Source organism: Mytilus galloprovincialis, chromosome 3 (genome assembly GCF_965363235.1).
Source record: "Mytilus galloprovincialis chromosome 3, xbMytGall1.hap1.1, whole genome shotgun sequence".
NCBI classification, from domain to species: Eukaryota; Metazoa; Mollusca; class Bivalvia; order Mytilida; family Mytilidae; genus Mytilus; species Mytilus galloprovincialis.
In genome coordinates, this window is record NC_134840.1 from 53,031,861 (window position 1) to 53,059,372 (window position 27,512).

The 27,512-nt window shown below is 30.5% G+C and overlaps 2 protein-coding genes across 10 annotated transcripts; one reads left to right on the forward strand and one right to left on the reverse strand.

The window, feature by feature from the left end:
• LOC143068293 (adenosine 3'-phospho 5'-phosphosulfate transporter 1-like) lies at nucleotides 1–17,174 on the reverse strand. Of its 9 annotated transcripts, none has more exons than XM_076242222.1 (5): nucleotides 16,674–16,752; nucleotides 11,293–11,317; nucleotides 6,678–6,898; nucleotides 5,825–5,863; nucleotides 1–4,781 (listed from the first exon to the last, which is right to left on the reverse strand). In XM_076242222.1, the coding sequence occupies exons 3-5, from the start codon at nucleotides 6,877–6,879 to the stop codon at nucleotides 3,679–3,681; spliced, it is 1,344 nt and encodes a 447-aa protein (XP_076098337.1). In that variant the 5' UTR covers nucleotides 6,880–6,898; nucleotides 11,293–11,317; nucleotides 16,674–16,752; the 3' UTR covers nucleotides 1–3,678. The 9 variants fall into 9 exon arrangements, with proteins under 9 accessions (XP_076098337.1, XP_076098338.1, XP_076098343.1 ...); XM_076242223.1 differs by lacking the exon at nucleotides 16,674–16,752 and adding an exon at nucleotides 16,516–16,645; XM_076242228.1 differs by lacking the exons at nucleotides 11,293–11,317; nucleotides 16,674–16,752 and adding an exon at nucleotides 17,151–17,174.
• Nucleotides 16,895–27,460, forward strand: LOC143068295 (proteasome subunit alpha type-6-like). Its single transcript, XM_076242230.1, has 7 exons — nucleotides 16,895–17,061; nucleotides 23,540–23,634; nucleotides 25,302–25,383; nucleotides 25,703–25,858; nucleotides 26,170–26,348; nucleotides 26,604–26,698; nucleotides 27,285–27,460. The coding sequence occupies exons 1-7, from the start codon at nucleotides 16,986–16,988 to the stop codon at nucleotides 27,340–27,342; spliced, it is 741 nt and encodes a 246-aa protein (XP_076098345.1). The 5' UTR covers nucleotides 16,895–16,985; the 3' UTR covers nucleotides 27,343–27,460.
• The last annotated feature ends 52 nt before the right edge of the window (nucleotides 27,461–27,512 follow it).

Sequence of the window (27,512 nt, forward strand, 5' to 3'; positions counted from 1 at the left end):
TTCTTCCCCATTTTAATATTAAACCTATAGTTCAAATCAACCACAGTTATATAATTTACAATTCAAAACCACAGTATTAATAACAGATCAGCCAGTATAAATAATCTCATAAAATATGTATAACAAAAATAATAATGGATTTAAACAGGACGCAATAGCATCATATTAAAAAGATTCATTGTAACAGTTCTAATAAATTGATCCACTAGAGGCTTCAAGGAGCCTGGTTCACTAACGCAAAGCATGTACTGTGGGTTCATTTATTTTCGTTGATTGAGTAAAACTGGCCTTTTCATGGTTTTGCCAATCTCTGCATACAAAGCCTATTGAAAAATTGTAATCTGTTGAACATTTGAATTTGTTGTTCACCTGTTCCCATGAAACCCACGAAAATTAATATCCAACAAATAATGAATCCACAGTATTATAACCTAATGTATCTAACTGGTATCATTAGCTGACTCATTATCATTATAGTATTTAGGAACATCTTTCCACAATAGTTGAATGAAAAATATTGACTCCAATGTAAAAAGTCACATACTAGTTACAAATGCCAGCATAACAATTTGTTTAAGAAACTTGATTTATCTGAAATATTTTTTTTTTAAATGTCTAAAATAATTAAATAATAAATATCAAAATCCCTTTGCTCTCTAATGACAAATTGAAAACACAATAAAAAGGAGCATTTACTCCTGGAACATTCTTTTTTGGTCTTTTTTTTAAAGAGAAACATTTAAAATCTATTGAAAGACAGATAATGACATGTCATGGCAACTAACACTAACAAAACATATCACCATCACAGTCAGAATTATATTTTAAGAATCAAACAGGCTTGTTTGTATGGAATTTTTCATAGCTGAACTTATGATTGCAATAAAACTCAAATTCCCCCACTTTTCTGGGAAAAATTTGGTTGATTATATAGGGAATCACTGATGCATGACTGGAGCGGGCCCCTCTTACGCAGTCAATGGACCCCAACTTATGGAATTTTCTGTAACTGCCACTGAAGCTATAACATAGCAAGTCCTAACTGACTGTGCAAGACCCTCAAGGGTAGGCAAGGTCATTAAAACACCCCCCCCTTGTTTCATAGCAAGTTGATATTCAACTTTAAGTTCACACTTACTTTGTACTGTATGGAAACAAATTAAAATGTTTGAATGAATTTATTAAAAGTGACTTTTGTGTCAGATATTTATCTATAAATGAACTGACAAATTTGATATGATTTTCTCTTTTCAATAGTCATCTCTTATTTCTATTTAGACAACATTTTAAAATATATATCAACAACTAAATTTGACAAAATTTCCCAAGAAAAAACTAGTCCATCAACCTTTATGCATAAATTATATAAGGCAGTCATGGTTTTCGTGCATTTAATTTTTTTTTTCACCTGGATGTATTTTGAAGAGATTACCCAAACTAAAATAATAGAAAAAAGGATGACAATGGTATCCTCCTGATTGATTCACAGACAACAGGGTATTAATATTTGAATATCAAAAATGGATAATTAATATGGGAGGTAAAGGGTAAATTATAAAAAAAAAATTGTATAACATCCATAGATAACTTTTAGATATTTGAATACCAAATATTGCCAATATATGGAGAGGGAGGTAAAGAGAAAGTTAGCATACATTGGAAATCTAAAGTTTACATTTTTAAAGGTTTATATATATATATATATAAAAAATGCCCCTCCATTTATTATACAAGATAACAATTCATCAAGTGTATACTCCTTAAAATATATACATGTTCAACTAATAAATCAACTAGAGGTTCACATATTCATTTAAAACATGATAGTTTTGATTATCATATTAAGGAAAGGAAAAAACTACCTAATTTTAGGTTTTGTATTAACATTTTGTAGATCAAAATATCTCTAATATTTGTTCTTTAAATTTCTACTTTCAGGATTGACAAGGAATTTTTGCCTTGAAAATCTCCCTTAAATTTTGATATTTAAGCTAATCCCATTGGGTAATGTGAGAATACTGAAATGATTCAGTATTGATTCCGTATTCATTCATGGTTGAAATTTAAGTAATGACAGACTTCTAAGGAAATGCCCTAAACATAATATAGCTCCATTCAAGGTTTGACCTAAAGAACATTTTTCAAAGAGCATTTTGTCTATATTTCTTGACTTTTTGTTCCATTGAATTTCTGTCTCATTGACTTATAACACCACATCTCCATTTATTAAAATACAGCAGCTGGTTCTTCAGTGTTTTAAAGTAATTTCATCATACAATTTTATATCATTCTGACAAACATGTACACCAGTAAATAATCAATCATAGATGCCTAAAATTAGATGACCAAACAAAATAATATCAAGGTTAAAAAAAACACATCTACTCTATTCACAACTATCAAAAGTTAATAGACACATCAAACAAATTAATTATAAATATGCAAGTCTGTTGTAAAGGAATGTAGAAATTTAAACAATAGATTAAAACTGACCACATATTGATTTTTTTTCTGATGAATACAGAAATATTCGACAGAAAATGCCGTCATGGTTTTACTTTAGCTATTTATCAATGTTCACAATAAGCAGACACCATTTGAATGCCTTAATCAAATACAAAAGCAAAATTCTATCAAATATGTGATTCTCAAATATTACAAAGAATAAAAATTATGTTCCTGTAGAAGAATAAAAAAATTGGATTTAGAGTTTATATTTAAATATGAGCAATTGATTATAAACAAAAACAAGCAATGCAGAAATTAGCCGTCAGAGTATTTTTCACCTTCTAAAGTGCAACTAAACTCTATTAATAACTCAACTCTATAACAAAACTTAAGACTTCAGATTTCTCATATAAATGTTACAACTTTTGTCTTAATATAAACTCCATGTGGTGAACCAACGCCTGTGTGAATCGTTTCGATAGAGTCCCTGAAGTGGATACCTTGGTATGCAGGGTTGTCAAATTATGCAAATAAATGCAACATTAAAATAATACTCCAAATTGACAACAACACTTCAAATGGTCTGCAATTTTATTTGCTATGGTCTACATGTTTCGTCTGCACAGCAGGCTTCATCAGGACAATTTTTATACAGAAATTAATTTGAGCCATGGGAAGTTCATCCATTTAGATACCAAGCCTTTAGAACAATTTCATGTATCATATAATAGTAAAACGAACTCAAGTTACATTGTAAACAAACTGTAATTTTCTATATTTATCTTATCTATTTATAACTCTGTATTGCTACTTTCACTTTTCATTGTTTCTCTCACCATGACGATGTCAAATTCAATGTACCACTTTGAGTACTACAGAGATTAATTTCTGTATAAAAATTGTCCTGATGAAGCCTGCCTTGCAGGCGAAACATGTAGACCATAGCAAATAAAATTGTAGACCATTTGAAGTGTTGTTGTCAATTTGGAGTATTATTTTGTCTTAATAGTTTAACATAACAAAGACTTCTAATTTTTCATAAAAATAAACACTCAAAATGTACATGTAAAAACTTTTTGTATCAATAGTTAAACATTACAAAAGAAGACTGCAGATTTCTCATAAAATTACACTCAAAATTTATCAATTTTAATCTCGATAGTTTTACTTTACTAAAACTATACCTTAAAATATATAAAGCTTCCACTCAAAAATAATATATTGGATTTTTCAGACCTTTGAAGTTGTTGTTGTTGAAGCAGTTGGCTTTTGAGATTTCTTTTTCTGATTTGCATAGATGCGTAAAAATAAGGCAACAAATACAATGACTATACCTATCAACGCTATAAAGGTAACAGGATGTCCATATATAACACATGATAACAAGATAGCAAAGGCTTGTCGTAAAGTCATTATTATTGTGAATGTCACAGCTCCGAACTGTGAAATTGTGTAGAATATAAATAGCTGCCCACCAGCTGAACATAGACTTAAAACAATTGCATGAACAACAAATAAATGATGTCTTGCCATGAATGCAAATGAGTCAAAAAACCCTCCCTGTTCTAATAGTGAGACCCCAGTTAGTAAACAGGAAAACATATTGACTCCTGTCATCATTTGTATAGAGGAAACCTTGTGACGTTTAAACAACTCTCCTTGCCAGTTTGATGTAAAACTGTCGAAAGCCATATAACCTGCCAGTAGTATAACTCCAGATATTGTTGTGACGCTTCCTTTGTGCCTGGTCACGTCACCACTATTCAGAAGAAACAATGTTACACCAACTGATATCATACCAGCAGTTATATACTCATGGTATTGGTATGTTCTTTTAGATACAACTTTTCCCATTAACATAACAGGTATGACTTTTGATGCTTTTGCTAGAATCTGTGTAGGAAAACTAACAAATTTTAGTGCTTCATACTGACACCAGCTACTCATAATATTTGAAAATGAGCTGAATGAGTAATTATATAGTGGAGTTGTATGATGTGGCTGTCGTTTGAAAAATATTACTGTCATTCCAATGATAAATGCTAGAATTCGATTGATGAAAACTAAAAACTGAGAGTTTTTGAAGAATTCACCTTGGCCATTCTCTTTCCCATACTCGAAAGTCATTATTCTTTCTTGAAGTACACCCCATGTCAGATAAGCCCCCTGTAGGCCAACTAAACAAAAGACCAGAGTAAAACCCCTTTTCATTGGATTTTGAGATTCTTCTGTCCCTGAAGGACTTTCCCCGCCTTCTTCTGCGCTCTCCAAGCTGACTTTGTCATCATTTCCAAACACGCAATGTTTTATCAGGTTGGATAGAAAAGAAGGAGCTGAAAAGATATAAACAAGTTTTGTAATAGAATTTAATACTGTAAATTCAGAAATTATTGTGTGCATTTATTATTGCGATTTTGTCATTTTAGACTTAAATGCAATTTTAATTTTTACGATTTTAAGAAAAATCCTGTTTAATTCATATAAAATTATTTCAAAATGCGAGTTTAAATTATTGTGTTTACAACTCTGTCACATTTTTTGCAATGATAAAAACCTTACCAATAATTTCTGAATTTATATTAAAACAAATAAGTTTGCCATCATGGTGACTTGTAGTTATTCTTTATATCTTCTTGTCATTTATAGTCAATTTCCGAATACTAATACAGGTAGTTTACTTGAGAAACAATTGAGATGGTTTTTAAACGACAAAATTTTACATACAATGTATTACAAGAAATGTTCTGTCCTGACATAGGGTGTATTGCAATTCTATTCATTTACAAGTAGCTCATTTCTTTTTTCAATCAATGTAAACAATGCATTATTTTGTCATTCTTGGTCAATCTATAATTTTCATGACTAATATCAACAAGTGATGTGCTGTTCATTGAGCAAAATTCAACTAAATCTTAAATATTCTGTATTGTTATGGAAAAGGTCAGATATGTTGACCTCTCTCTTAAAAAAAAAAACTTTAAGAAATCATCAGAAAGATCTACAGAAATTTTATAACATATTGTCTGTAATCATTGGGAAAAAATATTCTTTCATTGTGACATTAACTTTTTTTAATTGAGGCTAAAAGTTGTGTTACAAATACTTATAAATACAGGCAAATGATTATAGAATAAGATCAAGATACTCAGTTATTTATAAACAATGGAGAAACCTAAACATGCATTTTACTAAGTATAATAACTACATCAGAGCTCTAACACTAAGTTAATATGTAGATCAAGAGTTTGGACAATGGTGAGTTGGGTCAGTTAAGATTGACATGAAAAAGTCTCAATCCTTCAAAAAACCAAAATAAACAGGTTAAAACAATCAGAAATAAATACATGTAGTAAAATGATTTGTTCTGAAAATTTACCTTTACCAATTTCTCCACCTTCATTAAGTATGGAACTTCCTGAATAAAACCAAAAGGTTGTAAATAATCTTTTCATAAAATATTAGTTTTCAGTGCAATTTGTTGCATGATTGTACATATTTTTTTGGTCAGATTTCATCAAGAATGCTCATTGCAAGAAGTTGGGGAAATGTATTATTCTGTCGACTGGGAGGTGTATTTCATTTAGCAATTTTGTGAAATTAGTTTTACTTTTCTACATAGAACTATGTTACACTTCCACAGAAAATAAAAGCCTCTCTTCTACCATTGATATGTTTATTTATAATTAATACTTTAACTGTACTAAAAGTTCAAAGCACCAAAAAGGCTTATAAATAACAAGAATAAAACCATCTAACAGATCAACTTTGCCTGAAGGAGTATGATTTAATGAAATACTAATGTTCTTCCTCCAAGAATATCTTGTCAAAAAAATATTATTAAACTGATTTGATATGTGTAAAAGGTAAAATCATGTACATGTAAATGTACAATTTTTTTTTCATTATATTTTCCCAATCATAAAGTTCCCCATATATAGTTGTTAGATACCAAAAAAATCTAAATGTACAGTGCTAATTAAAATGTCAACAAATTATGCCATCCATTAAAATGTGAAAATTTGAATCAGTGTTCTCCCCAGCATTTTCAAAAAGTTCCATAGAAATTAATATAAAATTGGTTTTCCAAACAATAAAGCATCGTGGGCCCTATACATTTTATTTTAAAATCCTAGAAGATACCACCATGGTAGAAATATAGAACAATAGTACCACAGTGCTTTAAGGACCTGGGGAGAACACTGTTCAGAATGGCTATATATATATCTTACCAGCTGTTTCATTGTATCTGATATTCCTCAAGTATCTCATCAACAAGTAACCAGGTACAAATATTGTTGCATAGCCTAAGAGGTTCAATAGAAGACGAACAACCCAGAAATCCATCCAATGGGTGCCGTCTCCTGACTGTGATTCCTCCCCCAGAACACATGGCAATATGACGTTTATAATAACCAAGATAACAAACCACATGATGGCAACAGAAGCTGCCCTGTAAAAGAGAATTTTAAGACAAAGTTAAATATATGCACTGATTATGTACATACATATATAAATCAAATTGCTTGTAAGCACAGGAGGGTAAAAATTGTGTTAATTTATCAGTAGGAAGTGAAATTAAATATTTTAAAAATTGTCAATAACGCATTGGTTGTAGTTGAGTCAATTCTAAATAATGGGAGATAACTCCAATTTTCAAAGATGACTTTAACAATGACATCATTCATATTTTTAGAACAGATATTAGATTCCTGCACCTTGCAAAAGCAAGTGTTATTTTCTCGACAGGTGTAACATCATTTTGTGACTTGAATATCTGAGCAGATATCATGTATAGTACATTGAAGAATTTCTGGAAATGTTCATTGATAGGATGTATAGAATGTTTCGATCAATGCACAATATTTTGTGTATCAACAGTAGTGATAAGCCTTGGAAGATTTAGATATCAAGTCAATAACATTGGGTTTTAATTGCATTACATGCAATCTTTACCCCAAAAACAAGAAGATGTGATTAATGACCAATGAGACAACTATATTCACAAGAGGTTGAATGAAGTGGATATAAAGTCACCTTCAACAATGAGATAAACCCATACCATATAACTGGATATAAAAGACCCTGACTTGTGAAATTTGAAGTCAATAAATAAAAAATTATTGAACATTCATATAATCAGAATTCAAAATCTACATATTTTACAAATAAAATTATTTTGACTTTAGCTGTCTCAGGATCTTAAAACTTAATACAAAATAAAAGATAAAAACCAAATTGGTAAATTCTCAGAAATATGCATATGAATACCTAGAATTTTATTTTCAATCTCTTGATGTGCCTATTTTTATTGATGAATATATTTTTTTTATACATTCCTATATCATGTATATAGCATGTATAGAAAACTGATTAATTATTATAAGAAATTTCATCAAAATCTATTCAACTAGAAACAGATGTTACTTCAGCATGTTCACTTTTATCTGACATCTTTTGTAACATCTTGACAAATAAGCCTTGGGAGGGACATTGTATCTCAGAGTTATAAACAAAGTTAAACATTAAGTGTAAATATTTGAAACCTCTCAACTATATACATGTATACATGAATGTAATATCATTCTCAATGCCAGAGAAATAATACACTTACGGGCAAGATGAAATATAAGGATCTGTCTTTAAATGACATTTTCATTTACCTTCATTTCATAAGCACAAATATAAAAATAAATTGGCCAAAAGTAAATTAGTAATTATATACCACACTGAATGCAGTGGGTTTTGGAAGACTCAATGATTAAATAACTGAGTGATACACAAATTCTCCTTCTCAAGCACAATAATATTTAAATTTAAGTAATACATGTATTAACAAATGATAGGGTTTCAACAACATTTTTTTCAATCAATATATCCAGTTATTTTTCATTAACAAATGTATCATAAAATAGCATAATGCACATTTATACAAAATATTCCTAGTTTTTACCAGATTTCACAGTTTGTTCTAATGAGGTACTGTTACATCACTGTCCTACATGTATGTTAGCAGGAAGGTTGAGCACTCACAAACATGTTTCACTTATTCTCTATGTGCCTGTCCAAAGACCTATTTAATAGTTGTTGGTTGCCATCTTTCATATCGTTTTGTTTTATGTCATTATTTTTTTCTCTTGAGCTGTTTTACATTTTGTTATCCCAGGACTTGTTATAACTCACTGCAACATTCTGCAGTTGTATACACTTTTGTCTTTTAGTGAATCTTTTTTGTCTCATTGGCAAATATTCCACATCTCAACATTTTTATACATTTTGTATAATCGAACTTAATGCATGAACTCCACATATCTATATAGAACTACACATTCATGTTTCTATAAAGATAAGCTTACTAGTATATATTTTTTAACGGGCCAGCTGAAGGATGCCTCCGGGTGCGGGATACTCTTGCTGCATTGAAGACCAGTTGGTGACCTTCTGCTGTTGTCTGTTCTATGGTCAGATTGTTGTCTCTTTGACACATTCCCCATTTCCATTCTCAATTTTATTAATGCATGAACCCCACATTTGTATATAGTTTAGCTTTATGCATGAACTACACATATATCTATAAAGTTATGTTTTATGTGTGAACTCCACATATCTATAAGGCTAAGCTTTATGCATGAGCTTCACATATGTACATAGCATTGTATAGTTTAGCTTTATGCATGAACTTCAAATATTTACACAGTTTAGCTAAATGCATGAACTTAACATATTTACATAGTTTAGCTTTATTGTTGAACTTCACATATTTATATACAGTTAAGCTGAATTCATAAACTCCACATATATTCATAAAGTTTAGCTTACTGGACTGCAGTAATTATAAAAGGTTATTTATCAGGATTCAATAATTTACCAATTCTAAAATATGTACTGTAAATATATATCTTTATTTCAAGTTATTTAAAAGTAATATATAAGTCAATTCAAAACTCTTAATCATGATAAATAAGTGCTTATTAATGATTCATAACCTGACCAGGTTTTCGTTAAAAAAAAAAGCCTGCAAATGCATAAAATAGTTTTAACTTATAATTTACAATTTTAAGTGTCATAGAGACTAGTTGTGTACAGACACCTCACCTCACTTATCCTCTTCATGCCGGTTCCTTATATCAATTTACTCTCTACCATTTATCTAATACAGTGACAGTCTATACTAAAAAGGCTATTATTTCAACTTGGAATTATATTTAATTATGGAATTTGCATTATTTCTTGTGCGTGAGATTTTTAATATATTCCATGTTTATTCCATATTTTATTGTTCTATGCCGTGCACAAGACTACCTATTAGAAAGAAAATATCACATTTTCAAAAGAATGTACAGCGCCATGCACAACACTAATAATAGTCACTATCTATACAAAATACATTGAATAGAAAGTGTTATGCACTGCTCAAAACATTAGAATATAGAATAAACATAGAAATTATTAAAAATTTCAAGCACAAGAAATGATGCATATAAGTTGAAATGATAACCTGTTACTAGTAGTTAGTATAGAAAGTCCCCGTCTAATATCATTGCTTCCTCTACCTTACTAAACAGCTTTTTTTTTTTTTTTTAATAATTATGATTATTAACTTACCTTTTGATAATATTTGACACACACAAATCCTAAAAATTTTCAATTTGAAGATAATTATTTCATTAACCTTTAGAGCTTACTGATTTAGAGTCTACCAATAATTGTATTACAAAATGACCATAAAATTGTTTTTACAAGGATTTATGTTCCCTACAAATAAAACATGTGTCATGTTTTAAATCTGTATTTAAAACAAAAACAAGAATGTTTACCTTTTTGATTTAAAATCATCTATTAATGTACACGAAGCTATTTAATTTCTTGTAACATGTTATCACAAATAAAAACAAAATAAAACAGAAAAAATCTAGACAATACAAAGACGTAATCGTATGTCTCTGAAAAGCCCAGAATTACACAGTACAAAATAATTTATACCGTCAATTAACTATTGATATATATATATAAAATAGTGTATAATATGAAATTAGGATTTAAACAATAAATAAAGTGAAAGGAGGTGATTACAAAACATTATATACATATAGAAAGAAAGGGTGCAATAAAGTGACCAAAATACTGTCACTTACCAGTTTTGAAAGGCAAACAGAAAATACATGTCAAGACTGCCTTTCTGCTAACATAGTATCTTAATACACTATTTTCACATTACATTTACCGACTTTTGACTCTGGATTATATCATTTTTCGACAGGTTACCTATGACATCCTGGTACTCAGTCAATTAAGAGCAACGTAAAGTTCTAAGTAACATCAAACATTTAATTGATACAATTCTTGGGGAAACTATGCTGCTTCATATTTTCTTTACACAACAAACTCATCGAAAAATAGTAAATTTCCCCTTATATCACACTGATTAAATGTTTGATGTTACTCCTTTACGTTGCTCTTAATTGACTGAGTACCAGGATGTAATAGGTAACCTGTCGAAAAATCATATAAACCGTAGTCAAAAGTCGGTAATATGAAAATAGTCTATTATAGACTATGCACTACGGCTGAAAACTTTTTGGTTTTGGTTTTCTGTTTTTTTCATTCTTTATAATCATGATCATAATATATTAAACTGATTTAGATTATGATTTTGTATGTTGTTTTTTTCCAAATTGCCAAAAAAATAACAATAATAAAAAAGAAACAAATTTTAAAACAAAATTGTTAGCAGTAACATGTATTTTTATTTAGCCCAAAAAAGACAAGTATTTGATAGGGTAAACAGAGTAGAGATATTAAATACAGTGTGGCTACATTTTATATGTGGTTTTGTTTAATAAATACCTTAAACCTTCACTTCAAATGTTTTCTTAAATTAAATAAAAATGATAATTAATAATATTTCTACAATTCTAAGTTAAAGTACATACAATAATTGACAAATTTCTATCATTATGTCAGATATCCATACTATAAGATGACAATACAAAACAATGTATGACCTATAAAATGCATGACCAAAAGCATTGTAATATAACATGTATTGAATTAATTAATTAAGGCTAAGGTACAGTCAAGTTTTTTAAGTAAAACGCTGGTGCAGTGATCAGTCTGCATGGCTGAATGCATTCATTTTGTTACTTGGTATTGAAGTGTAGTAAAGACAAAGATTTTTTCCGAATTATTTTCATCCAAGTTTGGCCTTTTACCTAAATTTTGAAATAAATTGATAGATAAGCTAAATTATCACCTTAAAGTTAAAGCTGTCATTTCCTTGGTATATTAAGTAAAAAGGTATTCATTATGTAATGTCATTTTTGAAATTAATGTTTGGTAATTCAAGAGATGTTATGTTGTTCATAAGGGGATTAAAAGAAATATACCAGCCTTTTTTTATGAATGACTTAATCTGATTGGGCAGTACTTTATTTTATGATTGTCTGATAAAACAATATGAGCAGAAGTAAGTTCAGTTTTTGAAAGAGTGAAAATAGACTTCCTTCCCATGTCGGGTGTCGCTGTGTGGTTGAAAAAAATACGATGCTATATTGCATGAAATGTTCTGCAAATTAAATTCTAATAAGTAATAATCAACACTGTTGTCAAAAAGAGGGAATTCTTTCTTAATTTTTCCTTCATAATGACGATCACAAAAATGTTTGATGAGCTTTAATAATAATAGGATACAGGTGGTCCACTTCATCTTGTAAATTATGTCATAAAGGTATGCATAACTTTTCAGGTAAAGGAGTCCCAAGTTAGAACCGGTGCAAACAAATGCAGCGTGTTTGATGTAAAGACTTAAGCAAAACAGTCATATAAAAAAACACAGGGCAAAAATGGAGATAATGGTTAATACATATAAATCATAAACTGTTATTGTGAAATGGATTGCATAATGTACAAATGTACATATAGTTGAATGTTGATATTACTAACATTTTCAATTGAAGATGTGTTTGTTGTAATACATGTACATTGTATTAATGATGACCATCATAGCCAGGCCAACCTCAAACAGTAACTTTCAACTCTACTACATGTACTATGTCTTGAGATTATCAACCCCCACAAATTAATCCATGATTAGGGTCGAGAAGAACAAGAACATTGACTTCACCCTAGTAAAAAATAAACCAAAAACAAACCAAATGGTTATTTACATCATTAAAACAGAAATTTATGTATAAAAAGTTTAAACATATCAAATTTAAAGAAAAGAATTGAAACATGCACATATTGCTCCATAATTATTATTGAAAGTTTAAAGACTTTGGCAAATTAAACCATGTCTAATAGAGGGAAAACAAGCATAATTTTTAGCTTTTGCATTGTGACATGTGTGTGATGTAAATATACATTTAAGTACGTGTATACAAGGGATTATTTCAAAAATCCAGTTTGAAAATAATGTCTAATAGCATGTGATGCATGTTAACATTCAAAATCCTGAATAACAGCTGGCATTAACAAAATACAATCAGATGTTAAATGCATTTTGCAGAATTATGAATAGATTTTTGTAGCATAAGGTATACTATTAAAAAATTAGAAATTTCTGTTACATTTAATTAGCACTAGCAAGTTTCTAGCAGGAAATTGTGCTTAAGGTTTTGAACAGTGTGCTTTTATGCAATTTATTTATTTTTACTTTAGGCTTAAGTCAATAGTCTTCCTAATTTTGAATATAGTTTTGACAATGACTACAAATGAATGTTTTTTTTTTTTTTTTGCTGGTTGGGTGCCACTTTCAATGCCCTTAAAATAGCTTCATGTTACGATGTATATCATATAATGCCAGCCAGTTTTTTGTTTGCAAGGCAGCATCTATAAAAATTTAGGAAAAACCAACAATCTACATTCATACATGTACATATACGGCTAGAAAACTGACAATCTTCGTCATTTAATATTGAAATAGATTTCACCTTTACAAGAGTTATAACTTGCAACCTCATTGCATAGATTACTGTTATAACTGTAAAAGAAGTTCACACATGCATAGAAAACTCTGTAATTCATGTCAAGATATAAACTAAGACCAACAAAAACATTTTTATGGTTTTCAGTGTACCGGTATATGTAATATTTATAAAGAAAATAATGTACCATGTTTACAATGCAAACCAGGTACTCTGCAGGGCGCAGCTTTATACGACCGCAAAGGTCGAACCCTGAACAGTCGGGGCAACTACATGTATGGACACAACATTTAAGCTTGATACAGCTCTGAATTTGGATTGTGATTAAATAGTTGACACAACATAGGTCTCTGACACAGAATGAATGTGGTCTAAGAACTTAAACTTAAAAACTTAAAAATTTTAAATTGGACATTTACCTATTATGGTCCAATATCCAAAATCTAATTACATGGTTAAATTCAGCATATATCATAGAACCCGAAGAACTCAGTTTTTAATGAAATCAAATAAAGTTAAATTTTAGACCCCTTAGACCTCAATGTGGACCAATTTGATAACCGGGCCCAAATATTAAAAATCTAAATACATGGTAGATTCAGCATATTCATTGATATTCATGATATTGAAGAACCCAATATATATTCAATTTTTGTTGAAATCAAACAAAAAGTTTAATTTTGGACCCCAATTTGGACCAACTTGAAAACTGGGTCCATAATCAAAAATCTAAGTACATGTTTAGATTCAGCATATCAAAGAACCACAATAATTCATTTTTTGATGAAATCAAACAAATTTTAATTTGGGACCCTTTTGGCCCCTTATTCCTAAACTCCCAAAATCAATCCCAACCTTCCTTTTGTGGTCATAAACCTTAATTTAAAATTTCATAGATTTCTCTTCACTTATAAATACTAAAGTTATTGTGCAAAAACCAAGAAAAATGCTTATTTGGGCCCTTTTTGGCCCCTAGTTCCTAAACTGTTGGGACCAAAACTCCCAAAATCAATCTCAACCTTCTTTTTATGGTCATAAACCTTGTGTTTAAATTTCATAGATTTCTATTTACTAACTAAAGTTACATGTATAGTGCGAAAAACCAAATGTCTTTGGACGACAACGATGACGCCAACGTCATACCAATATACGACCAAAAAATTACGATCGTATAAAAATGTTAATTTTGAATTTAATCTAATGAATATATGTTTAGAATCTTTTTTGTTTATTTGAAGCAATAAAAAAAAATATATAGCATCTTTGGTTTTTGAGTTTTCCAGAAACTAAATAATTTGCAAGATGAATCTCTCAGAATATCTTCAGTAATTGAATTTCATAGATCAATCTCAAAAAGGAATGTATTCACTGTGTTAAGACCCATTGATGGCCTTCAGCTGGTTTTTTTTTACTCTTTAGTCTGGTGGTTGCCTTTTTAAAACATTCCTATTTCCATTCTCTATATAATACATGTAATATATACCCATTACATCATTTTACAGCTTCAGTTACATTTTTGTTAACATATCATGCATTTAGAAATTTATTAGAATTCAGAAAACTATGTACATGTCCTCCCCACCATCATGACTGTTTTCGTAAATTTGAATTTCAATGAATAATATTCTTACATGTTGTTGTACTTGTGTGACATTCAGCATGTACAATTCAAGTGTTAACCCAAATATTGTCAGACTATTGTTTCAAATTGAGGACATTTAAATTAAAATATGATCAAAATGACATAAAAAATGCCTCCATCTGAAAGCACTTGTTTATTATAGATATGAAATAAAAACAGAATACAATCATGGTCCTACATGTATTCCAGTACACCTTTCCATTACAGGTGAATCTGACATAAATGCAATGCTACAATAAATATTATGGCTGTGAACATGGTGAATGATGTTTCTCATTGTATACATTGTATCCATGTATGTACAAAATTGCCTGTTTAGTTTATTCATTATCTTCATTGATCTTAGCTGTTTTAATATTTGAATTGCACTTTGATTTTTTTATACACAACCCTAAAACAAGGGGGGTATAAACCTGAACAAAATGTACATTGTAGGGCCGTAAATTGCCTGCCCTGTAAGGGGAGGCAGTTTATTATCGCCGAGCGGAGCAGGGCAAAATTTTTTTTGGACCCATTCCATGCAGAAAAGGATATTTTTACTTAAGTTAAGGGAAAATTTTGCAAAGACTTAAAATGAAAGCCCCTGAAGTTTGTCATTTTTTGTGGTCCAAATCGAACTAATTTTGAATTCGTTTCAAAGACACAATTTTCAAACCTTAAAATAAAAATGCATACTCAATAACTCATAATTTTATCTATCAAGTTTAAATTATTAAAACGTAACAATGTTTGTATACACCAAAAAGTTTTATTCTGGCTTTGTGAAATGCTAAGGTAATTTTTTTCTAACTGGACGAATCCCATCTTTTTAGCACTTTTATGCATTCAATATTCCCAACATTGTCACTTCTATGTATGCAGATGCAACAGTATTTGGTGGGAAAATTTTATGTGTGCAAAGGAGTTGAGTTGGGTACCGACCGTTCAGATCCAAATATTGAACACACCTGCATGCCATTATGATTAACCACCTTGTTGTTTTAACTTACAACCAGTGATATAAAAATAATGCATGATTTCAACCAATTTTTTCTATTCAGTGGTTTTTTTTTCCATTTTTTTTTTTTTGTCAGCCCGCAATAGGAGGCAACTACCTACATGCCTCTATGTAATTTACGGCCCTGACATTGTATGATGTATAAACCAGAAAAGTTCCTACCATACAGTGTTGTCATCATATTAACATTAGTACCTCATGAATATTTTCCCAAAAAAATATGTAGTACCTCATGAATATTTTCCCCAAAAAAATTACATCATTTTTGCATATTTTACTGTTTTATATAAAGTTTTCTTCCATTTCAGTTTTTGTCATTATTGGTCCTAATTCCATAAAGTGAATACATAATGCACTGGCTAAAAGATAAAATATGTCAGTATTGTCACGCCATATGTTTGAAAAATGTGACATTTTAGGGGAAAAGCACATAATTGCTGATTAAAACAGTAACAATATGTTACTATGTGACAGCCACATATAACTAAGTAAAGAGTTTACAGTACCTTTTGTGAGAAGGTTTCATGTTATTATTTTTTTTACTGTAAAACTCCTCTTATTGTTCATTCTCGGCCTGAACCGTATCACTATCACTATTACAGAAAGTTGTTTAGTTTATTTATGTGTGTGACACGTGAACCGTAATGAATAAATGTCAATTTACCTGTGATTTCCTTGGAACAAAACTTTTTGATTGATTGACGAGCTGCCAGCTAGGTTTGACTTCCGGTACGAAAAATAATGATAAAAAAGAAAGGCTAGCTTTAATAATAATATTCAGTTTGAATTGAAACTTTTATATTAATGGAAAACATAAATAAAAATATAATAACACGGCTTGATGCTTTTTATCAATTTACTCTATGATATTTTAGTTTTTTTTTTAATACGAAATCAGACAGTAAAGTCAGCACTTTTGAAAGAGCTTTATCACCCGGTATTTTTTATAATTTCATGGACATTTGTTCATAAAAATATGTCTCGAGGTAGCAGTGCAGGTTTCGACAGACATATTACTATATTTTCTCCTGAAGGACGACTTTATCAAGTTGGTAAGGGATACTGTTGGTTCGATAAGAAGAAACGAAAAAAAGGGGGAGGGTGACAACCACATTATCACATATATTTTTACTTTACATACGTCTCTATAAGTTCAGTACACACCACTTTCAAGACTTAGAGGTTAGCATCATTAAAGCTTTTTGAACTTTGGTCTACATAAATTCTTAAACCACATCTTCCTATATCTATGATAAAAAAATAAAAGCTAGCTGCTATATATATTCAATAAACATTCTATAGTATATGTTACAGGGAATTTGTAAAATCAGGGATTTTGTAAAATCACTGGACTAATCAGTGATTGTGTAAAATCACTAACAGTTTCAGTGGTTTGTAAAATCCCTGAAATTGTTCTGGATTTTACAAAATCACTAAAAATAGAGCTAGGGATTTTGTAAAATCCCTGATTACAATTAAGTATAACATGCTATTAGAAATGTGTTTTTCTTAATATAAATGTTGTAAATGTGTGTTTTGGTTATTTCCAAGTAAAAGAATATTGTTATTTATTGTAATAAGAGAGTTTATATAAGTTTACAGAAGTTATTTCTAGTGTTTAGTATAACGAATGAGTAATTAACGTACGTTTTACTTTATGTTATTAGTTGTATCGATTACGTCGTATATGGCGCAACTTTGTCATGTATTGTTCAGAACGTTACCGTTGGGTCAATATTTTAAGCGTGAACCCAAAAGTGTTCATTTGCGAGCTCTTAACTGGAAGAATTAATATGCCTAGATTTGATTATTCATAAGATTGTATTATTATAAGCATTTTGAGTCGAGGACTCCTATATTTTATGTAAGCATATTACGTTATGTTTTTCTTCCTGCTTAGAAGATTTACTTCCGGTAATTTGAAATAAATACCAGTGCAACGTCACGTTCGTTAGTCTTTGCTGTGTTTACGTTTGGTTTGCAGCAAGGCTCATCCCGGGGGGTCCTAGAGGTAAGAAGCAGCGCATTAGCTGTATGCCTTGCATTTATTTACCGTATTTATCATTGTAATATGTAAGATAATCCCAGTTGACCCGTACGAAAATACATGAGAAAGATTATTATTTTAGTAGTTTCGTCCCGTATGTTTATTATATATTATCGTTGGAATATTGTACTTATATGGAAAGATATCGGCTATTAATAAAAGTATCATTTTTACTATTGATCATTTATTCACGCTACCAATGACGAGAGAGAACAGACAACAGCTTTGATGTCCGTATTTATTCATTACTCCGTGTATTTACTAGTTTTATGAGTATTCGTATTTGCTAGCTTTAAAACTATATCAAAACATAGCAAGAAGCAGAAATTACGACAATAAAGATAGACCAAATGAATAATCACTAATGATTTATAAATATATTTGTTTAATAAATAAACTCTATGAGCTAGAACTTGTGTATAATGATAATGACTAAAAGGTATAAACGGGTATTTAGACCACTCTGAATTTGCTTATTTTTGCAAGACAAGTTTGGGTGACATCCCTATCACTATAAGCTATTGATATGTGAATTCTCTTAACTATGCTGTACATGTCTTCAAGACATACATAATATTTTTAAAACATCTTCATCTGATGAATATCGTTTTTAACAATTTTTTCAAATCTTCACATTGAAGAACTTCATACCTTCATTTATCAACAAAATATTTACTTTATTTGGATTAAAAGAGTTGAGAAATTTTAGAAACTTATTCAAAGTTATACTACTTTGTGATAGAATACATGTGTCTGATAAATGATCAAAGTAGGTAAAAGTTTGTTTATTTTTGCTTGGTTAGATTAACCTACATTATTAATAATACAACACTTTTTCATGCAGCAATAAAATGCTCTTGATCTGATATGCATGTAATATTTGCCACTGGATCACATACCCTAACCCACTCAATTTCTTATACCTTACATATGTGTTTTTCTTCTCTAATGACAGCAATCAACCTAATGTTCTGATCAGTTTTTATATTTGATTTAAAAAATTGATATAATTGGTTTTATTTTCTACAGTAATTATACAGAAAAACTATAATAAACAGTAACTTTCTTTCAAACACGGTAGTTATAAGAGCTTGTTTTGTCTTCCTTCTGTGGCTCATTGACCAAATAATCCAAAATGTTTATCATATTCCCTGGTTCCATATGTTGCACTTTAATTTTACCTCAATTATTTGAAGTAACTTTTGTGTGTATGTTTGCTCTTGATTTCAAGACATTTGTGCCTGAGCCATTGTTCTACAGTATGTCAGTTGTTTTGTGCATGAAAACCGCTCACTTAATATTAAAATAAAGACTAAATTAACCTCAAACTTATTGAGTGTTACTGTTGTAGTCTTTTTTCACAGAAATTCTTAATAAAAATGAATGAATGTATTTTACAAATTCCCTGAATTTAATCAGTGGATTTTCAGGGATTTTGTAAAATCACTAGTCAAAATAAGGGATTTTATAAAATCACTAGTCAAAATCAGGGATTTTATAAAATCACTAATCAGTTCAGTGATTTTACAAATTCCCTGAAATTTCAGTGATTTTGTATTTCAGTGATTTTACAAAATCACTGATTTCACAAATTCCCTGTAACATATACACCTTATCGCTATTTGTCCGCCATTACTGGATATCACACAGGTTCCCGTAAAATTTTGACGTCATAAAACAAAATTTCTGACGCCACAATGGAAAACTGATTGTTGTTGACGTGAAAAGTTCAAGCGGCCAGGTCAGCTGGGATTAGCGATAAGGTGTATTGTTATCTACATGTATTCATATCAAAATTTTCATAAGAATCTTATCTTATTATATCTTATTATTATCATAGATATAGGAAGATGTGGTGTGAGTGGCAATGAGACAACTCTCCATCCAAATAACAATTTATAAAAGACTTAAAGTAAACCATTATGGGTCAATGTTCTGCCTTCAACACAGAGCCTTGGCTCACACCGAACAAGTTCTTTTTTGTTTATCTCCATAAGAATTTGTGAACATTTAATTATAATAAAGAAGGCATGTACAGAATAGAATAGAATATTTTATTTACCAAATTAGGGCCCCAGGAGGGCATATAGCATACAGACAATATTATACATGTATTTACCCTTTCGAGACCTGACATCCACACTTCCACAACGTCCATAGGATACGTCAGCCATATTTTCCGTAGCCTGCAAAGACCAACTGTCCATAGGACTCATTGTCCATAGGCTATGGACAATCCTATGGACAATGAGTCCCATGGACAGTATGTCTTTGCAGGGTATGGACAATGAATGTCTTTGCAGGCTATGGACCATAGCCTGCAAAGACATTCATTGTCCATACCCTGCAAAGACATACTGTCCATAGGACTCATTGTCCATACCCTGCAAAGACATACTGTCCATAGGACTCATTGTCCATACCCTGCAAAGACATACTGTCCATAGGACTCATTGTACACACCCTGCAAAGACTTTTTATAGTGTAATTTGGGAGCATGATTCTACACTCAAACTCGGGACTGCTATCCCACAAGTCCAGGGTTTGAGTGAATTTCACTCGGTCTTTACCATGAAAATCATGCTCTCCAGTTACATTGGCACAGTGACCTAACTAAAGAATCCCACGGTGGTTAAATAGGATTTTTAGCTAGAGTATGAGTAGAGTCACAATGATATGATGACCACCATGACTACTGAGGTGGGGGGAAGTCTGACAGAAGCACTTCCCTTAGTACATGTGGTAGATACTTAGTCTGCCTTAAATATTAAAAACTTATTAATATATTTTTGTTATACGACCGCAAAAATTTTAATTTTTTGGTCGTATATTGCTATCACGTTGGCGTCGTCGTCGTCGTCGTCCGAATACTTTTAGTTTTCGCACTCTAACTTTAGTAAAAGTGAATAGAAATCAATGAAATTTTAACACAAGGTTTATGACCACAAAAGGAAGGTTGGGATTGATTTTGGGAGTTTTGGTCCCAACATTTTAGGAATTAGGGGCCAAAAAGGGCCCAAATAAGCATTTTCTTGGTTTTCGCACTATAACTTTAGTTTAAGTGAATAGAAATCTATGAAATTTTGACACAAGGTTTATGACCACAAAAGGAAGGTTGGGATTGATTTTGGGAGTTTTGGTTCCAACAGTTTAGGAAATAAGGGGCCAAAAAAGAGCCCAAATAAGCATTATTCTTGGTTTTCACACAATAACTTTAGTATAAGTAAATAGAAATCAATGAAATTTTAACACAAGGTTTATGACCACAAAAGGAAGGTTGGGATTGATTTTTGGAGTTGAGGTCACAACAGTTTATGAATTTGGGGCCAAAAAGGGGCCCAAATAAGCATTATTTTTGGTTTTTGCACCATAACTTTAGTATAAGTAAATTGAAATCTATGAAATTTAAACACAAGGTTTATGACCATAAAAGGAAGGTTGGGTTTGATTTTGGGAGTTTTGGTCCTAACAGTTTAGGAATAAGGGGCCCAAAGGGTCCAAAATTGAACTTTGTGTGATTTCATCAAAAATTGAATAATTGGGGTTCTTTGATATGCCGAATCTAACTATGTATGTAGATTCTTAATTTTTGGTCCCGTTTTCAAATTGATCTACATTAAGGTCCAAAGGGTCCAAAATTAAACTTAGTTTGATTTTAACAAAAATTGAATCCTTGGGGTTCTTTGATATGCTGAATTTAAAAATGTACTTAGATTTTTAATTATTGGCCTAGTTTTCAAGTTGGTCCAAATGGGGGTCCAAAATTAAACTTTGTTTGATTTCATCAAAAATTGAATAAATGGGTTCTTTGATATGCCAAATCTAACTGTGTATGTAGATTCTTAATTTTTGGTCCAGTTTTCAAATTGGTCTACATTAAGGTCCAAAGGGTCCAAAATTAAACTAAGTTTGATTTTAACAAAAATTAAATTCTTGGGCTTATTTGATATGCTTTATCTAAATATGTACTTTGATTTTTGATTATGGGCCCAGTTTTCAAGTTGGTCCAAATCAGGATTCCATATCAAGTATTGTGCAATAGCAAGAAATTTTCAATTGCACAGTATTACACAATAGCAAGAAATATCTAATTGCACAATATTGTGCAATAGCTATTAATTTTCAATTGGAGTTATCTTTCTTTGTATAGAATAATAGTTGATAATATATGTTGGAAATTTGCCAGACATGACTATGATGTCATTTTCTATTTTTATTTGCCAATAACTTTATGTAAATAACTTCATTGGAAATTTGCCAATATAAAATGTTGCTGATGAAGCTTTTTTTCCTTATCTTATCTAAAATGTTTTTAGATAATATATGTTGGACATTTGCCAGACATGACTATGATGTCATTTTCTATTTTTATTTGCCAATAACTTTATGTAAATAACTTCATTGGAAATTTGCCAATATAAAATGTTGCTGATGAAGTTTTTTTTTATTGTTTTATACAATAAACAATGTATATTCACTTTTACTACCAACCAATCTTTACCATTCAGTGATAACAAGCACTTTATTTTACATTTTAATATTTTATGATGTATTTAAAAGAGTAGTTATTGTTGCAAACTCCATTAGAAATTTGAATTGATATCAGTTTTGGAAAAAGGAAAACGGGGATGTGAAAAAAGGGGGGCGGGGGGTTAAATTTTTCTCATTTCAGATTTCATAAATAAAAAGAAAATTTCTTCAAACATTTTTTTGAGAGGATTAATTTTCAACAGCATAGTGAATTGCTCAAAGGCAAAAAAAAACTTTTAAGTTCATTAGACCACATTCGTTCTGTGTCAGAAACCTATGCTGTGTCATGATCAACTATTTAATTTTAGATTTAAAAAGTTTGAAGAAGAAATCTTTAATTGATTTGTAAAATCTTGACATTTGTTTTGTGTAAAAAAAACCCATGTAATGTCAAAAATTTGATCACAATCCAAATTCAGAGCTGTATCACGCTTGAATGTTTTGTCCATACTTGCCCCAACTGTTCAGGGTTCGACCTCTGCGGTCGTATAAAGCTGCGCCCTGCGGAGCACCTGGTTATCTCATTGTTTGTTTTGTTTTATGAAAATTATTGATGTTGTAATGTTTACGCCCTTTGGGGCCCATAATTCGATTAGAAATATCTTCTTCTTCTTCGATTGTTCATGTTTAATATATATAATGTGTATTCCAAGTGAACAGAACATAAGAAAAAACATAATTAACAATGTGAATACAGCATATAATATGTTATTACCATCTACAATGTACATGTATTTATCACTTTACTTTTTATAAATAATAAAATTTATTTCCCCCCCAAAAACTATTGAAGATATTGTCCCATGGCCAATACATCTGTAGAAGGTGTGGCTAACACATCCTATGGACGTCATTAGTATTAGAAAACATTTCTGAATTTACAGTATTGAAAAAAAAATTCTTTTTGATATTTGATAAAAGTTTTAGTAAATTTCTTTAAATGTGTTTTACAGAGTATGCCTTTAAAGCTATTAACCAAGGAGGGTTAACATCAGTTGCTATTCGTGGAAAAGATAGTGCTGTTTGTGTTACACAGAAAAAAGTTCCAGTAAGTATACTATATCAGTTTTATAAATTGGAAGGTACAATATGTAAGTTAATTAGGGATTTCCCTTGTGTATTTTATTATACGACCGCAAAAATTAAAGATTTTTTGGTCATATAGGTACATGTATCACGGCCGTGTCGACTGCGTCGTCCGAAGACGGATGGTTTCTGGATAATAACCTTAGTATTAGGTAATCAAAGTCAATAAGATTTGAACACAATGTTTGTAACCACAAACCACAGGACAATAAGTTGTGTATAAGTATTTAAATTGCTTTAATATTGTACCACAATGTTTATACCGGCATAAAGTAGAAGGTTGATATTTATTTTAAGGGTTATGCGGCAAACAGTCTAGGAATTGAGGGCCAAAAACAAGCATTTTTGTAGTTTCGGGACAAAACTTTTGAACAACTGTATGGATCTCTTTGACATTGTACCACAAGGTTCCATATAACAAAGGGAAGGCTTTGATTTAGTTTGGGGTTTTAATATCCCTGAACATTAAGAAATAAGGGGCCAAAAAGAAGCATTTTTCTAGATTACATAATGGATCTCTCTGAAATTATGCTACATGGTTTCTTACTACAAAGGATAGGCTTGAATTGAGTTTTGGGGTTCTTGCTCCATGGTGGGAGAAGGGTTTCAATAAGTGAGGGGTAAAAAAAGGGGCCCAAAAAAGCATTTTTGTAGTTTTCAGTCAATAACTTGTGTTTTAGTATATAAATCTCCCTGAAATTATACCACTAGTTTCCATACTACAAAGGGATGGTTAGGGGGGTTATGGCTCAAATTATTTAGCAATTAGGTGCAAAAAAGGGACAAAACCAGGGTTTTTCTGGTTAAAGGACAATTTAGACACTTTAAAGGCAGTGTAATGGAAGTAATGCTATTAAAATTTAAAGAATACTGTTATATATATATATTTGATTACTTGATTACCTCCCTTACACTGCTTGTTTTTAAAAGTTTAAAGAAGAAATCTTCAATTGCACAGTATTGTGCAATAGATTTGTTAGATCTTTGACCACATTTATATTGTGACAAAAACCTATATAATGTCAAAAATTAGATCACAATCCAAATTCAGACAGTATCAAGCTTGAATATTGTGACCAAATTTGCCCCAACTGTTCAGGGTTCAACCACTGCGGTCATATAAAGCTGCACCCTGCGGAGCACCTGGTCTAAACTTTAATTTGCAGATTATGGGGAGAAATAAAATTAAATGCATATATTACAATGACTTTTTCCTTAGGTTTACATTTGTGAATGTATTAATATCCCAGTACATACATGTACATCTTTGTTTTATGCCAAAGATACATTGTACAATTTACATGTATACTGTATGAATACTGGCAGAGTAATGACCTTTGCTTGATACATAAAAATGTTGATTTATTTAAAAAAAATTATTTAAATTTGTCAATCAGTGCATTTTTTAAGGGTCTAATTTCTATATAAGATGAATTGTAACTTTCGTTTCTTGGGAAAAAAAGGAAAAACTGCTACAAAAACATTTCCCCCCCAAAGATTTGTAGGACACAACTTCAAAAATTAGATTTATATTGAGAAAATAAATGAATGATTTAAGCAAGTAGCAATTTATCTTACATTATTTAAACAAAACATTTAAGATAAGGACCATTGTTTTGTTTTTTTCAGGATAAATTATTAGATGCTTCAACAGTCACCCATTTGTTTCAACTTACAGAAAATATAGGATGTGTAATGACTGGAATGGTTGGTAAGGATACATTAACAAATAATTTTTAAAGGAAAGAGATTACTTTTTTTTCTAAAAACCGACACAAATTTAATTCAGTTATTTAGGTTTTGATGTGGGCAATGAGGGCATTAAGTTTTGCCTTTTCCGCAGAACTTGTGTCTGTACGTCGTCAAATTGGTTTCCGTTCTCTAACTTACTTTGCTTCAACCAAATGTTGTAAAACTTATAAGCAATGGTTATGACCAGCAAACATAGAATGTGTGCTAATTTGGGTGGCTTCACTTTTACCATTCTCAAGGTATTAAGAAATGGAAATTTATATTTTTTTCGTCAACAGCTGATAGTAGATCTCAGGTACAGAGAGCAAGATATGAAGCTGCCAAATGGAAGTATACATATGGATATGAGATTCCAGTAGACATGTTATGTAAGAGAATAGCTGATATATCACAGATCTATACTCAAAGTGCTGAAATGAGACCTCTAGGATGCAGTAAGTTTGTTATAACAATTTTTCCTATGTCTAAAGTGACAATTTTCCAGTAGTTTATACCAAAGTTTTGTGTAAAGTATTATAATGTTTTTATGGATTTTAACAGGGTATATTGGCTCATAAACCCTATCAAGGAAACTATTCAAATTTCAGGATTAGGTGGGATATCTCATTCCAGAATGATTTATTTATTTTAAATTCACTTAATTAAAATTATAAAACAATACAAATTTTTATTTTTTTTAATCATATATTGATAGAAAATGTGCCTGTAAATTTTATTTTCACTTATTATTAATTTGTTATTTAAGGTATGGTAATATTAGGATATGATGATGAGAATGGACCACAGATATTTAAGTGTGACCCAGCTGGTTACTACTGTGGATACAAAGCTACAGCTGCTGGTGTAAAACAATTAGAAGCCAACAGTTTTCTAGAAAAGAAAGTGAAAAAGAAGCAAGATTTTACATTTAACGAAGCAGTTGAGGTATATTTTTACCTTTATAGGGATAATAAGGATTTTACCTATATAACTGTATGCATTTTGATTGTACCAAGCAAAGCCATGAGCTGTAACATAGTGCTTAAACGGTTTCAATATTTCATCAACAACTGTATTTTAAAATAAATTATATAATTTTTGCATGAAGAAAATGAAATACACAACACAGAATATTTCTTCTTTATGTATGTTTTCTTTTCTGTACATTCTGATAACCAAGTGCTATGAAATGTCTTTCAGGTGGCTATAACATGTTTGTCAACTGTTTTGTCTGCAGATTTTAAATCATCAGAAATAGAAGTTGGGGTAATCTCAGCTGATAAAAAATCATTCAGGTAATTATGATCAAGATGTTTAGTTGATCATTTTATGGACAAATTCTTGGCTTTAATATTAATATTATTTATGGCTGCCATATATTCACCTATATAAAATATCTCCATTTCAATGATATTAAAATACTGTATAAATAAATATGGGGGCAAAAACATCATGTTTCTTTGAATTTAGATAAGTAATTTTAAAACACTCAAACTAAGAAAATTGGTACCCATGAAAATAAATGAATCCTCAGTAGTTGATTGTATGTTAATTATTCTTGTCTTGAAAATGAATGAAATATTTGCCACTGGTAGTTAAGCAGGCAACAATCAACCAATCATCTAGTCAAGAATGAATGTTTTAATTTAAGAGTATGATTACAAATTTTATGAGGGTTGAAAATTTCTGAAGGAGCTCAGCTGTCGACTGGTTGGAATTGTTAAATTTGAACATCAGTCTAGCTGGATGTATGTTTACTACATTTAAGTACACTTGACCTCTTAAATAATGGCCCTCTAGAAATATTAGAGCCATGCATATTATTATTACAGCTGGTAGCTTTTTTGTTTCCATATGAACAATGGTTTAATTTTTTTTTAGAACTCTGAGTGAAGAAGAAATAGACCAACACTTAGTAGCTATTGCAGAGAAAGACTGATGATTACATCACCCTGATCAAGATTAATTTTCACTAGTGCTTTTGTGACGTTGACATTCTCATCAATTCGTTATACATATTGATACATTAAAAAAGGAATTAAAACTGTATGACCTTATTCCTGCCAGTTTTCTCATTTTTATGCTCCACATAGGGGCATTATTTTTTCA

Excerpts from the sequence above, each read along its gene's own strand:
- LOC143068293 (XM_076242220.1), bottom strand. The coding sequence starts at position 16,535 with ATGAAACCTTCTCACAAAAG. Across the intron at positions 6,899-16,515 it reads ATGAAACCTTCTCACAAAAG|GGCAGCTTCTGTTGCCATCA; the intron begins GTACTGTAAACT and ends TCTCTTTTACAG. Across the intron at positions 5,864-6,677 it reads CAGATACAATGAAACAGCTG|GAAGTTCCATACTTAATGAA; the intron begins GTAAGATATATA and ends GGTTTTATTCAG.
- LOC143068295 (XM_076242230.1), top strand. The coding sequence starts at position 16,986 with ATGTCTCGAGGTAGCAGTGCAGGTTTCGACAGACATATTACTATATTT. Across the intron at positions 17,062-23,539 it reads AGGACGACTTTATCAAGTTG|AGTATGCCTTTAAAGCTATT; the intron begins GTAAGGGATACT and ends TGTGTTTTACAG. Across the intron at positions 23,635-25,301 it reads TTACACAGAAAAAAGTTCCA|GATAAATTATTAGATGCTTC; the intron begins GTAAGTATACTA and ends TGTTTTTTTCAG.